Source organism: Diabrotica undecimpunctata, chromosome 1 (assembly GCF_040954645.1).
Source record: "Diabrotica undecimpunctata isolate CICGRU chromosome 1, icDiaUnde3, whole genome shotgun sequence".
Taxonomy (NCBI): domain Eukaryota; kingdom Metazoa; phylum Arthropoda; class Insecta; order Coleoptera; family Chrysomelidae; genus Diabrotica; species Diabrotica undecimpunctata.
In genome coordinates, this window is record NC_092803.1 from 190,241,402 (window position 1) to 190,257,040 (window position 15,639).

At 31.2% G+C, this 15,639-nt stretch overlaps 1 protein-coding gene across 2 annotated transcripts in view; it reads right to left on the minus strand.

Annotated features, from left to right (window-relative positions):
- Nucleotides 1-12,901: 12,901 nt before the first annotated feature.
- Nucleotides 12,902-15,639, minus strand: part of ich (zinc finger protein ichor) — an 86,040-nt gene continuing 83,302 nt past the window's right edge. For both annotated transcript variants that reach the window (XM_072520886.1, XM_072520887.1), the window contains exon 2: nucleotides 12,902-14,965. In XM_072520886.1, the coding sequence (XP_072376987.1) occupies nucleotides 13,456-14,886 (1,431 nt within the window). In that variant the 5' untranslated portion in view covers nucleotides 14,887-14,965 and the 3' untranslated portion in view covers nucleotides 12,902-13,455. The remainder of the gene's footprint in view (nucleotides 14,966-15,639) is intronic.

A 15,639-nucleotide genomic window follows, 5' to 3' on the forward strand; every position in this document is an offset into this window, starting at 1 on the left:
AATTTATCAAAAACAGTTGTTAGATACCTGTATCAAAGAATGCCATGCAGAAGCCTTTTTATTTGCTAATTTGTCTATTCTATTATCAATCAACTCATTTATCGACCTACTTGATTTTGCTCGTGAAATTAAATTGAAAACGGCCAATCTTTTGGATTTTATACTACATGTGTTTAAAATTAAAATGTTTGATTGAAGCCGGACTCCAACCACGATCCTAATTATCTATACATCTCGAAGTGTCAATTGTCAACCTACTGAGCCATTGAATGACACTAAGTATGTAGGACTGCAAAAATACCAACTTGTAAGGCTCTTCAACCATAAGTTTTGCCTTTCACCTATTAATCTTTATAGACATGCCGAATTTATCATTACGCAATACAAATACAAACAATCTACCAAGTGGAAAGATTCTAGAAGAAGTAGAAGAGAAAAATCAAACAAAATATTGTGGAACACGGTTGGATGTTCTAGATCGTTAGAAAAAGCAACGGCAATCTTTGTGACGATTTGAAATTCAGGTAACATTTCTTTGCTAAACAAACTTACTATGAGTTCAAATTAAATGTACAGTATTGTGCAAATTAATGGAATCATTGTGACATTTTTCAATATTTACAGTTGGTAACACTGTTCACACATTTACGCTTGATCAAGCATTGAAACAAAGCTACATTGCTACTAACAAAGTGACCATAGCCGTTATGATATCCAACCTCCGATAGGAGATGGAACTTTAAGAAGAAGAAAGCATTGAAAACATAACCTTACTTTTCTCTGCCTTTTATTAGTAAAACATCAAGTCAAAGAATTGTTTTGGGGATGTTTTTCATACATGGAAGTTGGATCTTTGGTACCAATCGAATTCATGATAAACAGCCAAAAATACAAATCCATGTTGGAACAGCGTTTGGACACAAAACTCCAAAAATGTTAGCCCCAAGGAGGAGCGAATCTTTAATGATGGATTTTTAAAACATAAAAAGATTAGTGTTTTGAATTGGCCCGGTAATTAGCCAAACCTCAACCCCATTGAAAATTTATGGGCCATTTGCAAAGGTAGACTGCGCACAATGCGCAGTCTTCTGGAAGACTTCTGGAAGAAGAAAGAGAGGAAGACCCCGAAGGTCATTCAGAGATGAAATCGACGAGGCTATGGAGAAAAGAACCCTGCGAGATGGAGACTGGAATGACAGGGAAAATTGGAGAAAACGGTTGAGTGAAGGAAGACAGTGAAAACTGTGGAAATCCTTAGTAGTAATAGACTGCGCACAATCGACTGTAATACAAAAATAAAAATGAAACAAGTGGTCATTCAAGTTTGGTTGTTTGGTTTCGAGCTGAAAGGATATCTGGGAACTGTCAGAAGCTCGTAGAATTTAAGCCAAAATGGGTGAAAGTAGTAATTGCAGCCAATTACAGCTAAAGGGGGACATATTTCCTACTAAATGATGTAACTTTACCCTTATACTTTTGTTAAAATATAACTTTTTTCTAAATAAACTGTTTTTTTCATTAAGACAGCCTATGATTCCATTAATTCGCACAGTACTGTAAATTGATGTCTTTAGATCCAGGTTAAGTTATTTTTATGCATTAAAACTTCAATTTAAAAATGTTAATTCAAAAGTTTCAACTTTATTCATCTAAACTATACAAATACCTTTATATAAATCTGAAAATTTCATAAAAACTGAGCTAAAATATCTTCTTGTTTAAAACATTCAATATTGCAACCATAACAAGAGTGTTATAGAGGAAAACCGTAATATACGAGTAAAAATTGTCCTAAATAGTTTTCGGTAATGTGATACTTTCCACAGAACATGATATTTTGTGTTGAGATCTTTACCAGGACGTTTCTAAATAGGCAGAAGCAAACAAAAGGCAGTACGCAAATAAATAATTATAACTAATGTACAAAAATTTACAAAAATACAAAAATTCGTTGTTTGAGGGCGACAACTACTATACAGAGTAGGTGATTTATTTATAAATTTAGCACAACATATTAAGACTATTCGATCGTCCAAACATAAATTCAGATGCATGTGTCTCCCAAAATTAATACTTTTTGTTAACTAGATCCTTAAATGTCTTGTTGGAGAGTAGTAAATTGACTTTAGGTCATAGCAAAAGAATTTTCTACAAATTTTTAACATACAACAATTTAATTGTCATATAAAAATATTTTTGTCGATTTTGTTAATGACTAAAATATTGCTCAGAATTAAATTAATTTGTTTTACATTTTAAAAATGTTTTACCAAAACTTTTTTACAATTTTTGCAGCAAAGCCCTTTTGCTATTCAAAAATTGTTTTATAAGTAAATTTGTTCTGAATTTTTTTATTTTTTGGAATAAGCTGCAGAATTATAACAAGCAAAAAATCACCCACTCCTGTATGTATCAAGATTAACCTCGTTAAACTGATCTTTTTACATATTATACAGGGTTAAAAATATAAACTTTATGTAAGTTTAGGACTATTGTATCTTTAAGTAGGTAGATTGACACTATTTTGTGAACTCTATTAATTAATATCAAAACAATTTGTTAGACATTTTTAAAAATTAAATAAAAATTTAGGGTAACCAATTGAAAAATCTACCGTCTTAAAAGTAAGAGATCCCCTCCACCAGAATCGTTTCTAATGTTATGCCATATTACTGGTGACGTCACTCTCATTTTTTGAGGTTAGACATGTCTTGATAATAAACAAAGCGAACATTTTATTCCGACAAGGGTTGTTTTTATAAATTGGGATTGTAATTCCAATATATTTATAAGATTTTTTGCTATAATAATGCTATTTAACGAAAGAAAAATGTATTCATATAAATATAGTACTGAAAATTAAGTTTATTTCGAATCAAGCTCTGGACTTAACCTCAAAAATAACGTTTTGACGTCCCCGCTAATGTAGCACGTTGGTGGAGCAATCTTATAACATATTTTTTTACATTTTTTTATAAGTTACATATTCCGGCATATTAATCAATAAGATTTTACGTTTATGAGACTTTGTAAAAATACAAATACTTCACTTAAATATTAAGTATTTCTATCACAAAAAATGTGTCACAAAAACCTGAGAAAACGTACTAATAATTTTTTTCACAAAAAACTTAAATCATAGTAAATAAATAAATAACAAATAGAGACAGTCAAGCTAGACTAAGAGTATTTATAGTTATAAACATTAAAAAGTGTGCTTAGTTTAGTTTCAAAAGTTGATATCAAGTGATAGTATCAATTAGTTATAGGTGACGGTAAGCAAATCTTTTTTATACCAATATTAGAAAGAAATTATAACTAAGACATAAAAAACACAATAGCGAAAACTGGATAATATAAGTTTTATACGACCATGCTATGCAGTTTTCGGTGTAAAACGGAACATTGCAAAATAAACAGATATATAAAACAAACATAATCAAAATTAAGGCTTAAGAAGCCAAAAAACTTGAATACTTGCCCCAAAATATCCACAATAAGGCTAGCCCTCCAATTGCGTTTTGTAGTCGCGCGATTGTTTAGTCGCAAAAACTGAACACATTGTTTCAAATGCAAGTCAACCCATTTGCGACTAAATCATCACAGCGATTAAGAAAACGCAACTTGTCTTATTTTTACCGCAATTTTTACCACTTACCATTGTTTAGTCGCGATTCTGAAGCCAGCTAAGCCTGGTGTGTCTTCAAGAATATTTAATTTTCAATTTTTTTAAAATGTCAGACAACGAGGAATATGCTGGAAATGTTGGGGGCATTTTTAGTACTATTGATTCTGATTTTAAGTAACATTGTTCAAATAACATGTAAAACTGTCCTTTAAAAACTCTTTGATCTGTTAACGGATGAATCCAATAACGATGCTTTCTCGCCCGACGCAAAAAAGTGATTACACAAGTACTTTCGAGGTCATTTACTGGAAAACTGATGTAATTTAGCGATTTATAAATCGCAGTGAAGGATTTTCTATGACAGCGATTTTTTTGTCGCCTCGACTAAAAATCGCAAGTGGAGAGCTAGCCTAACAACGAATCAAATTATCCTGACGAGATTTCGAAACGTTCGATCACAAGAATCGTGTTAAGAAGAATTTCAAAGACTGAAAGAATGACTATTATATGATTTTAATCTATAACAAAGTGGTTACCCGAAATTTCAGGGAACGAACAACTTTTTGTTATGCTATGCCAATTTTGTTAAAACATTCAAAGAATAAAAGTTGTTGATCCAGATACTCTAAAATATTCTACAAGATCATTTGACCCAGCATTTATCACATATAAATTAATATTAAAATATGTAATAACAACTTTAGAAACTTTATCGTCAATTATTATCGGTACAAAAAGCTTGAGGGTTCAAATTAAGGGTTGCGCCCTAGTTTTCTCACCCCCGTCCTAGCCAAAATGTACGACGTAGCAAAAAAATTAATCTTTATACTGATTTGAAACTTTGTGTAAGTAATTATGTCAACTTATCGAAAATGGGGAAACAGTTTTCTGAAAATTAAAAATTTTCCCTGCTCCTGGTACCAATATCTTTGTACGGCATTAGGTCGCAGGTTATTATTTTTGTATTACTTACATAAATTATAAATGTCGTACAAAAATTTTGGCCAAACAAACTTACCTCCTTGAGTGGTAAGTTTATCTTACCTGTGACTCACACGTATCGATAAGAATTGACGACATAGTTTCTAAAGTTGTTATTATATATTGTAGATTGTTTTAGATGTAATTCATGCTGGGTCCAATGACCCGTTAAAAATCTCCCATGGACGTGTTGACTAAAATAAAAATTGTGATTACAAAAGGAGAAACAAGCGAAATGAAGAAAACAAGAAAGTTTTGGGGCATCAGAGTAACTATAGTAAAACTAATTACATTGGTAAAAAACCCTCAGAAAGAGGAAGTCACGATAAAAATGATACGTGGCAAAAAAGTAAATTCAAGTGTGACGTAACAGACAAAGGAAAAGTGTTTGGCACTGCAAGTAATTCATCTTTTTTTTATTACTAATACTGTCAGGTAATGAATATATATATATATATATATATATATATATATATATATATATATATATGAGAATTAACCAGTGTAAAATAAGACGATAGAAATAAAAATACCAATGTGATTGGCCTGGGCACCATTCAGTCAGTTTAAGCTACGCATTTAAAACCAAAACATCCAGAGGGAGATCAAAATATACGAGAAGTTCCCAAAGTAGAACAGATCAAAACATACGAGAATTACCCAAAATAAACGACTTTACAAGTATTAAAGATTAAATAGAACACAATATATTTTGGCGACCAAAAAAGAAAGAATGAGGAGAAGTACTTTCTAATTTAATCAAGGTTAAATATGAACACGTGAATATTGAGATACAATAATTATTCATTCAACAGAATATAATCAGGAGACTTAATAGAACAAAGTATTCAGTAATGTCTAAAAAGAACCTCATTAGAATCCATTCTTGAAGTTTCCGTTAAGACATTCTTTTTTAATGTTTCAAGTGTAATGTTGATATTGTAGACAATATAGTTGGATCTTTCTAATTTCTCTTGTAATGTTTGAAATTAAACAAAGCACAAATTTTTTAACAATAATGCAACATAGGGGTGGGGGGACATTGTGTTTCAATATATTAAACATTGTTAACCATTTGGTAGATTATTAGTTACTGGGGACCTTTAAGCAGAGACATAAGAAAAAAGTAGGTCCCTTAAGCTAGCGGGGACACATGAGCGGAATCCAATTTAACCTACGTAATATTTTTTCACCAATTTTTCACTAATTTATTACCACCCTAATAATTTTTCACCACCAAACCAACCTTAAGGGGAGCGATTCTGCTGGCTTAAGGTTCAAGCTAGCAGAATTCAAAAAAAAAACTTTTTGTTGATGGCATATTTTTTCACCAATTTTTCACTAATTTATTACCACCCTAATAATTTTTCACCACCAAACCCCCCTTAATGGGAGCGATTCTGCTGGCTTAAGGTTCAAGCTAGCAGAATTCAAAAAAAAACTTTTTGTTGATGGCATATTTTTTCACCAATTTTTTACTAATTTATTACCACCCTAATAATTTTTCACCACCAAACCACCCTTAATGGGAGCGATTCTGCTGGCTTAAGGTTCAAGCTAGCAGAATTCAGAAAAAAAACTTTTTGTTGGTGGCATATTTTTTCACTAATTTTTCACTAATTTATTACCACCCTAATAATTTTTCACCACCAAACCACCCTTAATGGGAGCGATTCTGCTGGCTTAAGGTTTAAGCTAGCAGAATTAAAAAAAAAACTTTTTGTTGATGGCATATTTTTTCACCCATTTTTCACTAATTTATTACCACCCTAATATTTTTTCACCATCAAACCACCCTTAAGGGAAGCGATTCTGCTGACTTACGGTTCAAGCTAGCAGAATTAAAAAAAATATTTATGATCTACCACAGTGTTCTGCTAGGTTTTTACGAATTTATTACAACTTTAGTAATTTTTCACCCCTTACTACCCCTTTAACAAAAATTAAATAAATTTGTTTTTTCAAAAATACTTGAATACATTTACACGGTGTGTGTGTGCGTGTGTGTGTGTGTGTGTGTGTGTGTGTGTGTGTGTGTGTGAAAAACACTTCTGTTGTAATAATTGGTATATTTAATTAAAAATTACTACTTACCTATTACTTATTAATTACTTACTAAAAGTACTACAAATTTCACTGGACTGATAAGTCCGAAAACGTTTTGAGCTTAATCCTTTAGGATTTTTAAAATTTAATTAAATATACCAATCACAACAGTGTTTTACTTCAATGTTCGAGTTTTTTAACTATATGATATACAGCCAACTCACGGGAATGATCTCTTTTTAAGTTGTAAAATTTTGTTAAAAAATAGGTAGTGTACAAAACAACAATATTGCAATGTTTAGCATATAAAAAAGTTGGTGAAGTTGGTGTTTGTGTAAATTCTAGCATTTAAAGATGTAAACTACTTTCCTTATTTGAATTTCTAGTATTTATGGGAATTATCTTCCACACTGACACATACGGATTTCAAGATTGGAGGGTTATTGGAAAACAGATCCACTATTCAGCTTAAAATCTTTTTTGCAGAACATCGGAAGAGATCTTTTTCTTATAATTTTAAGGTGCTTAGGTAATCTTCATCCATAATCCAATGGGACCGAATGTTATTCCTGAAGATCGGTTTTATAGAATAAGAACAGTTATAGACTTTTTAATAATAAAATGACTGCTCTGCGTTATCCAGTAAAATAATTATCGCTAGATGAATCGATGGTACCGTGGAAAGTTAGACTTAGTTTTAAACAATATACTAAACAAAAGACATAAAAGACGATATCAAGGTTAGAATTAATTCGTAAATTAATTTATAAAAAAGCAAAGAAAGACGGAATATCGCACGCGAACATTTACCTATAAATAATTGCTAATAAATCGGACAAACGCGAAACGAAAACGAAAAGATGCAGAGTATGTCCTATCCTAAAAATAAGAAAAAACCCAATTTATGAGTGTGTGGATTGTGCCGAGAAACCAGATCTCTCCGTGGGCGATTCTTTCAAACATTTTCATAAACAAAATAAATAAGTTAATATTTTTTTGTAATAACCTTTAATTTTTACCTATATTCAACTGACAATGAATGAAAAATCGACAAAGAATTAAAATACAAATATCTTTAAATTTTTAAAATGCTGCTAATATAAATTTATTTTACTACGCAAATAATCTATATCAGCTGTTCTGACCAACCGGTAATTTCGGTCTCATTTGAATATACCTACTTAAAATGTTTTGCAATATAAATTCTTTATGTTATACACCTAATCTTAAAATTATGTTTTGACCAATCGTTAATACTCTTCTTATTTAAATATTATTAAAATATTAAATACCTAAATTATTTTTCAAATTTTCATCTACCTAATGAATGCAAATCTTTTAACAATAGGGTGCAATAGGTGCGTACGATCCCGACGACCCTCCTTTACAATCAGATAAATAATGTAATAGACGTAATAAAATTATTTCAATTTGAATATTTCTTACCTGGTAATTTATTCTATGAAATATAAAAATTTATAATACGACTCGAATCAGAGTCAATTTTTTAAAACGGGTAAAATTTATAGTTTTTGGAATAAAATGTTTTCATATTTTTAATATTTAAACATTGAAAAAATAAATATTAGTTAGTATAGAATAACATTTGAAAATGTTTTTCAATTAGGGTAGTTGAGAAAAACATGACTAGGCTGGTAAAAATATAGTAAAATTCTAGCAGAGCACTCTTGTGTTTTCAAAAAGATTTTTTATTCACCTAGCGTCAATGTGTATCTTGTTGAATGTTTCCCATTATCTGAAGCTTAGGGGGTCAAAAATTATAAGGGTGGATCAAATTTAGTAAAAACCAGGCAAGCAATTTATATTTTCAGTTACAAGTAGAATGCAGTAAAATTATAAAAATAGATTTTTTATCACCTTAAATTTTAAGGTAGTAGAATTATTGACTCCTCATAGAGGGTAGTTGAAGGGTGAAAAATTACTAGAATGGTAATGTATTAGTACAAATCTAGCATAATACTGTAGTATCTCATATTTCCGAAAAGATTTGCTTTGCATTCAACCAGCGTAAATGTGTACATGGTGGAATTGGTGAAGTTCGTTAACATTTAGTAAAAACTAACCAGAGAGTTTCTTATTTTACTTATAAATAGTATTTAGTAAAATTATAAAACAAAACTTTTTCACCTTTAATTTAAACATAGCAGAACTATTGACTTCCACTAAGGGTTAGTCGAGAAATAAAAAATTACTAAGTTGGTAATAAATTCGTAAAAACTTAGCAAAATACTGTGGTATATCATAAATAATTTTTTTTAATTACGCTGGCTCGAATATTAAGCTAGCACGAATGTTTCCAAATAAGATTGGTTTAGAGATGGAAACTTATCAGGGTAAAAATACTTTTTTATGTCAGTTATAAGTAGAGGATAGTGAAATTGTAAAAAAAGATTTTTTTCACGTTAAATTTTAACCTAACAGAATTATTGACTTATCACAAGGGGTAGTTTAGGTGTGAAAAATTACTAGGGTGGTAATAAATTAGTAAAAACTTAGCAGAATACTGAGGTATTTCAAAAAATACGTTTTTTTCTTATTTTGCTGGTTCAAATATTCAGCTACTAGGAAAGTTTTCGAATAGGTTTATGGGAGCAAAATTATCAGGATGGTCAAAGTTTAGTATAAACTTAACAAAACACTTTTTTATTTCAGTTATAAGTAGTGGACAGTAAATTTAAAAAAAAATTTCTCCTTAAATTTTAATCTAACACAATTATTGACTTTTCACAAGGGGTAGTTAAGGGGTGAAAAATTACTAGAATGGTAATAAATTCGTAAAAACCTAGCAAAACACTGTGGTATATTATAAATATGTTTTTTAATTCTGCTGGCTTGAACTGCAAGCCAGCAGAACCGCAAGCCAGCAGAACCGCAAGCCAGCAGAATGGCTCCCCTTAAGGGTGGTTTAATGGTGAAACAATATTAGGGTGGTAATAAATTAGTGAAAAATGGGTGAAAAATATGCCATCAACAAAAATTTTTTTTTGAATTCTGCCATCTTGAACCTTAAGCCAGAAGAACCGCTCCCATTAAGGGTGGTTTGGTGGTGAAAAATTATTAAGGTGGTAATAAATTAGTAAAAAATGGGTGAAACTATATGTCATCAACAAAAAGTTTTTTTTTTTTTTAATTCTGCTAGCTTGAACCTTAAGCCAGCAGAATCGCTCCCGTTAAGGGGGGTTTGGTGGTGAAAAATTATTAGGGTGGTAATAAATTAGTGAAAAATTGGTGAAAAAATATGCCATCAACAAAAAGTTTTTTTTTGAATTCTGCTAGCTTAAACCTTAAGCCAGCAGAATCGCTCCCATTAAGGGTGGTTTGGTGGTGAAAAATTATTAGGGTGGTAATAAATTAGTGAAAAATGGGTGAAAAAATATGTCATCAACAAAAAGTTTTTTTTTTGAATTCTGCTAGCTTGAACCTTAAGCCAGCAGAATCGCTCCCATTAAGGGGGGTTTGGTGGTGAAAAATTATTAGGGTGGTAATAAATTAGTGAAAAATTGGTGAAAAAATATGGCATCAACAAAAAGTTTTTTTTTTGAATTCTGCTAGCTTGAACCTTAAGCCAGCAGAATCGCTCCCCTTAAGGTTGGTTTGGTGGTGAAAAATTATTAGGGTGGTAATAAATTAGTGAAAAATTGGTGAAAAAATATGCCATCAACAAAAAGTTTTTTTTTTTGAATTCTGCTAGCTTGAACCTTAAGCCAGCAGAATCGCTCCCCTTAAGGTTGGTTTGGTGGTGAAAAATTATTAGGGTGGTAATAAATTAGTGAAAAATTGGTGAAAAAATATGCCATTAACAAAAAGATTTTTTATTTTATTATTCTGCTAGCTTGAACCTTAAGCCAGCAGAATCGCTCCCATTAAGGGTGGTTTGGTGGTGAAAAATTATTAGGGTGGTAATAAATTAGTGAAAAATGGGTGAAAAAATATGCCATCAACAAAAAGTTTCTTTTTTGAATTCTGCTAGCTTGAATCTTAAGCCAGCAGAATCGCTCCCCTTAAGGTTGGTTTGGTGGTGAAAAATTATTAGGGTGGTAATAAATTAGTGAAAAATGGGTGAAAAAATATTACGTAGGTTAAATTGGATTCCGCTCATGTGTCCCCGCTAGCTTAAGGGTCCTGAAAAAAGTAGAGATACACTAAACATAAATCAGTTTGTTAATTTAATATATCCAAAAGAGTAATTAAGTAGATGTGAGGAATATATAAATTTATATTACAAATTTGAATTTTCATTTAAAAATGTTTGTTTTTTGACTAGTAGAACCACAAGTTTTTAGTATGTTGTATTGCTTTAATACTTAGTTTATTTTAAGAGTATGACAGTACAAGGAACTGAAATGAACTGGGTGTTGTGGTCCATTTTTTTAATGAAACAATAATTCATTACTATAAATTTACACTGGATTTATTATTATTATTGAAACACAATGCCAAACGATTATTAGAAGGGAACAAAACTGTTGCCAAATATTGAGATATATAACTAGAGGATATTTTTTGATTAGTGTTGACCGTTAGAACAGTGAAAATAATAATAATACAAAAACAATTTCTTTACACGTTTTGAATTTTAACATTATATATGATATAATTATTAAAAACATGTTTTAAGCAATAGCTGCATAATTTTGTATGTTATTTTCTGTATGCTTACCAAATTAGCAGCGATTTAAATACAGTGCTCGCCAGCTAGGCAGATGCTTATATTCGTACGGCTTCAATACAAGCCTTATTACAAAAATTGATCTTACATTAAATTAGCACTGACTATCAAATCAAGCTGTCACCTCGGAAAACAAGGATGTTTTGTTTTGTAATGTAACGTTTTTTGAAAGCATGGGGAGAAGCGGATAACAAAAAGTTATCAATTCTCATATAATAAATAAATATTTTAACATATTTTGATTTTATTTTCAAAGTTCTGAACAGCACAACACTAACTACAAAGTCGTTGGGAAGTTGTATTCATCAATAAGAATAAAATATATAGATTTGTTCATATAAAATATATACATAATGCACGGCCATTTTGACAAATAAATTGCACATTGTCCATAAATAGGAATATTTTGAGATTTTTCTTGAGGTACCTGTTTTATAGCACGTTCAAAGACACCAGATCAAAAATGAAATCATTTGACTTTATTATTATCAAGTTGGGTTGTCTCTATTTAAAAATTGTCAAATCTTCTTTTTAAGTACTCACATTTTCAATGTAAGTTTATGTGGTTTAAACAGAAGCCCTACTTAATAATGAATTAGAAAATCGCTTGAACTTTGACATTTAATTGCACAGTTCCAATGGATTCTTGTTAGTGATAATATCTAACCATATACAAAAATATACATACTTGTTTTTTTACAAAATATTGTTAACAGGTAAATATAGAGAAATAGCAAATGTTTAGTGAGAAAAAGTAAGTTATCACAGAAAATTTCACGTTTCACTCTTTGTGAAATGTTATGTTTATATTTAAATAGATTACTTTACTTTTATAGGTAAAAAGTTAATACCTAATCGTCAAATTTTTTAAAAACGTTTTGTTTGTTGTAAATCAATTTTGTATATGTGAACCCATCATGTAAATTTCTGTATTGTTTCATTTTTGTTCTGTTTTCAGCTTATTAACTAAAATTCATTTTATTCGAAGAAGTACTAACTTTAACGTCAATAAATAGTACAGTTTCTTTGACAATCTAGGTTGAAGAATTAAAAAAAGAAAAAAACTTTTGATAAAAATTTGTAACATTTTCATAGGTCTGAAAACCAATGTTGATATTAGACAGGTCACAAGGAACATTTTTTAACTTAAATAGTTTATAAAACAAAAAATGAACAACGTGAAGAAATATTATTTGAGGAAAGGGAAGGCAAATAAAGAAGGAAGCGAAAAATGGACTAATAAATCCATTGAACTGATTCTCTGATATGCAGGACTGGCTTATAAGTCATAATTATTTTACTTAATGAGTTTAATGACTAAAAGAATTTCCACAGTTTCAAGAATAATATATTTATAATACGTTTGCTGTTATAGAATCTTCAAAAAATTGAAGAAAAATAAATTTAACAGCCTTGTCAATATAAACATTAAAATTATGAAATAACTGACTTGCTAAAACTAAATTATTAATAAAATTAAAACTTTAATCTCAAATTTTATATTTACTCTATTTTAAAAAAAGCTTTTAAAATAATAAATGTAAATTATTACTAAAGTGCCATTTTACTAAAAATTTATATTTTTAAATTATAATTATGATGCATGTACTTTTTTTATGATACCAAATATAGTATGAATGCTAGAGGTAGACATTAAAAAACAAAGACAAATTATTTCTTTCGAAATTGCAAAGCAAATAGAAGAATGCAAAAAAGAAAGTGACGCATGGATGTACAGTTTGTCCATTTTATATATAAAAAAGATTTATGATTGGCAGGATTCCTAAAAAGTATAAGTTAGAGAAGAAATGTCTTCAAAGCGAGAAAGGCAAAAATGACCTGTATTGTAAAAGCTTATCTTTGCTGAGTAACCTGTGCCATTGAAAGATAATATAAAACAGTGAAACAATGTTTAACAAGACAACTTGTAACAGACAAGGAACAAATAGTGATCTTTAGGGCGTAACTATGTAATATATTAATCCCTGTAACCACTGGTGTTATATCTTGATCTAAATAAAAATGACTAGTTTGAAACATTAGTACAACTCCGTCACAAAACGAAATTTTATAACCTGCTATTAAATACTTTTAAGCTGAAACAAGGTCTTCAATCTCTTCCAATCCTCTTATGGATCTGTTGATGCTTTAAAAGATGTGCCTTTTGTCTAAAAGCTTTAGCGCAAGTGTCGCACCTGAAGGGCTTTTCCCCCGTGTGCGTTCTGAGATGAACCTTAATGTTACTTTTGTTTAAGAAACCCCGATTGCAAATGTTGCACCTGTGCACGGGCTTTTCTTTACCTAAAAGTCCTAATGTTTGATCTGTTTGGAACACACTCGAACTGGCTTGCTGTTGCTGTTTCTTCTGGGCTCTGCTCCTGGACTTTTTGGGAGCATTTGTGGTGGTTGTTGTATGAGGGTAGTTTTGGAGCATATCGGGACTTCTTATCCTGTGATCCTCACTTAAACTATGGATATACTGGGGAAGAAACCTACCGTTTACGGTGACCAGGAGATTATCGGTTGTTGAAACTACATTGGACGGCGGACTGCTGGTGGAAATCATATCGTTTCCATAGTTTGTGGAACTGGGAACTTCTTGCTTTATAGGAGGGCCATTCTGTAGCCTATTTTGCAACAAAGGCATGTAACCATGCGTCAAAAGTGTTTGTAGTGTGGATCCACTTTGCTGAACTTGAACGTTATTTTGCTGTACCGCGGGAATAACGAATTCTGATAGGCCGTCTTGAGTAATAAGTAAGCCTTTTTGCTGATCATCTATCCAAGCATCTAAGTCCATCCAACTACCCCTAGAACACGAAGGTTCTTCACTATCTGGATTATTATTCGGAACCGTTGTGTCAGCTATTGCTGAGCCTATGATAGCAGCTATATCATCTATGGACGATATGTCGTAGTCAGCTACTTCAGTTTTTATGTTCGTGGCAGAATCCACGGCATGCTGACTGCAGTCTTCGTATTTTAAAGAAGACACTGAATCTGGGTCTACACATTCTGTATAACTGTCACTAGAGAAAAATGCTTTACTGTCCTGATCACTGGCTGAGTCCGCATTAACGTTACACGTAGAACTAGATACTATATTCTGTTCACTAAAGTTGTTATAATTACTGTTGGATTCTTCTGGAATTCTTTGGGATATGGTATGATAATGATGCCCTTGTATGCCATTTATACTAAGGTTGGCAGTATATCCTGTGAACGGAGGCAGAGGTTTCAGCTCTGCTAGACTAGTATTGATATTTTGCGCACTGAGTAACAAGTTATCCAAGGCCTCTATAGTATCCTTGCTTTCCATTTCACTGTCATCCTCCAATGAAGACTCTAGGAGAAGCTTGTCGGATCCTAAGTTGCTGATATGACCTTCGAGAATCAATTTATGTGCGTCAATGAATTCCGGTTGCATGTTGGTGCCCCAACAAGAGGAGATGAATAAGGGATCGACCTCATCGACGTGGGTACCGTTGTTGACTGCCATGCTTGTACTCTGAGAGAGGCTCGGATATTTCATTATGTCCATTAAAGGTTATGATGGTAAGACTAGGTTTCGTCAAGGCCGCGGCATCTGGACTAGATAGTTGCTAAGTGGCCATATAAACCTGCAACAAAACAAAATAAAATCAGTATCTTGAGTTATTACATGCATAGATATATTCTGCATACATTATTGATTATGCATACATATATTTACATAGAAATATATAACCGTTTATGGATAGATTAGGACAGAAGAGAAGTCGCAGTTTAGTCTATGTTAATCAAAATACTAGAAATTTTAAATTAATACGTTATGTAACTCTAATGGCCTAAATAAAGTTTCTCAAACATGTACTATAAATATTACTACTTTATCTCTTTATTGGCAAACGGTTTGTGTACAAATCCATACGCATAATCAGCTTTTGATCTATAACTAGGCCAAATGCCAGATTTATTTGCACCTATTTAAACGCAATGCAGGTGAATCAAATGATATGCTTGAATTTCAATTTAGATAGCATATTATTACGCAAAAAAATTTAATAAAATTATCAAATCTGAAAGAAATGGACGCCCTGAAACAGAAATCGAAAAACGAATCATAAAAGGAAAAAAAAATAATAGTCGCCCTAAACTCACTACTCTGGTCAAAAACTATTGCTAAACATAAAGAGATACAGCTATATTAAAGCATTTTTAAAAGCGTTGTACTTTGTAGATGCAAAACCTGACAATTCATTAAGAGAACGGAACAAGGGACATTTTCCTTGTTCGGGAAATGGATTTTTGAGAA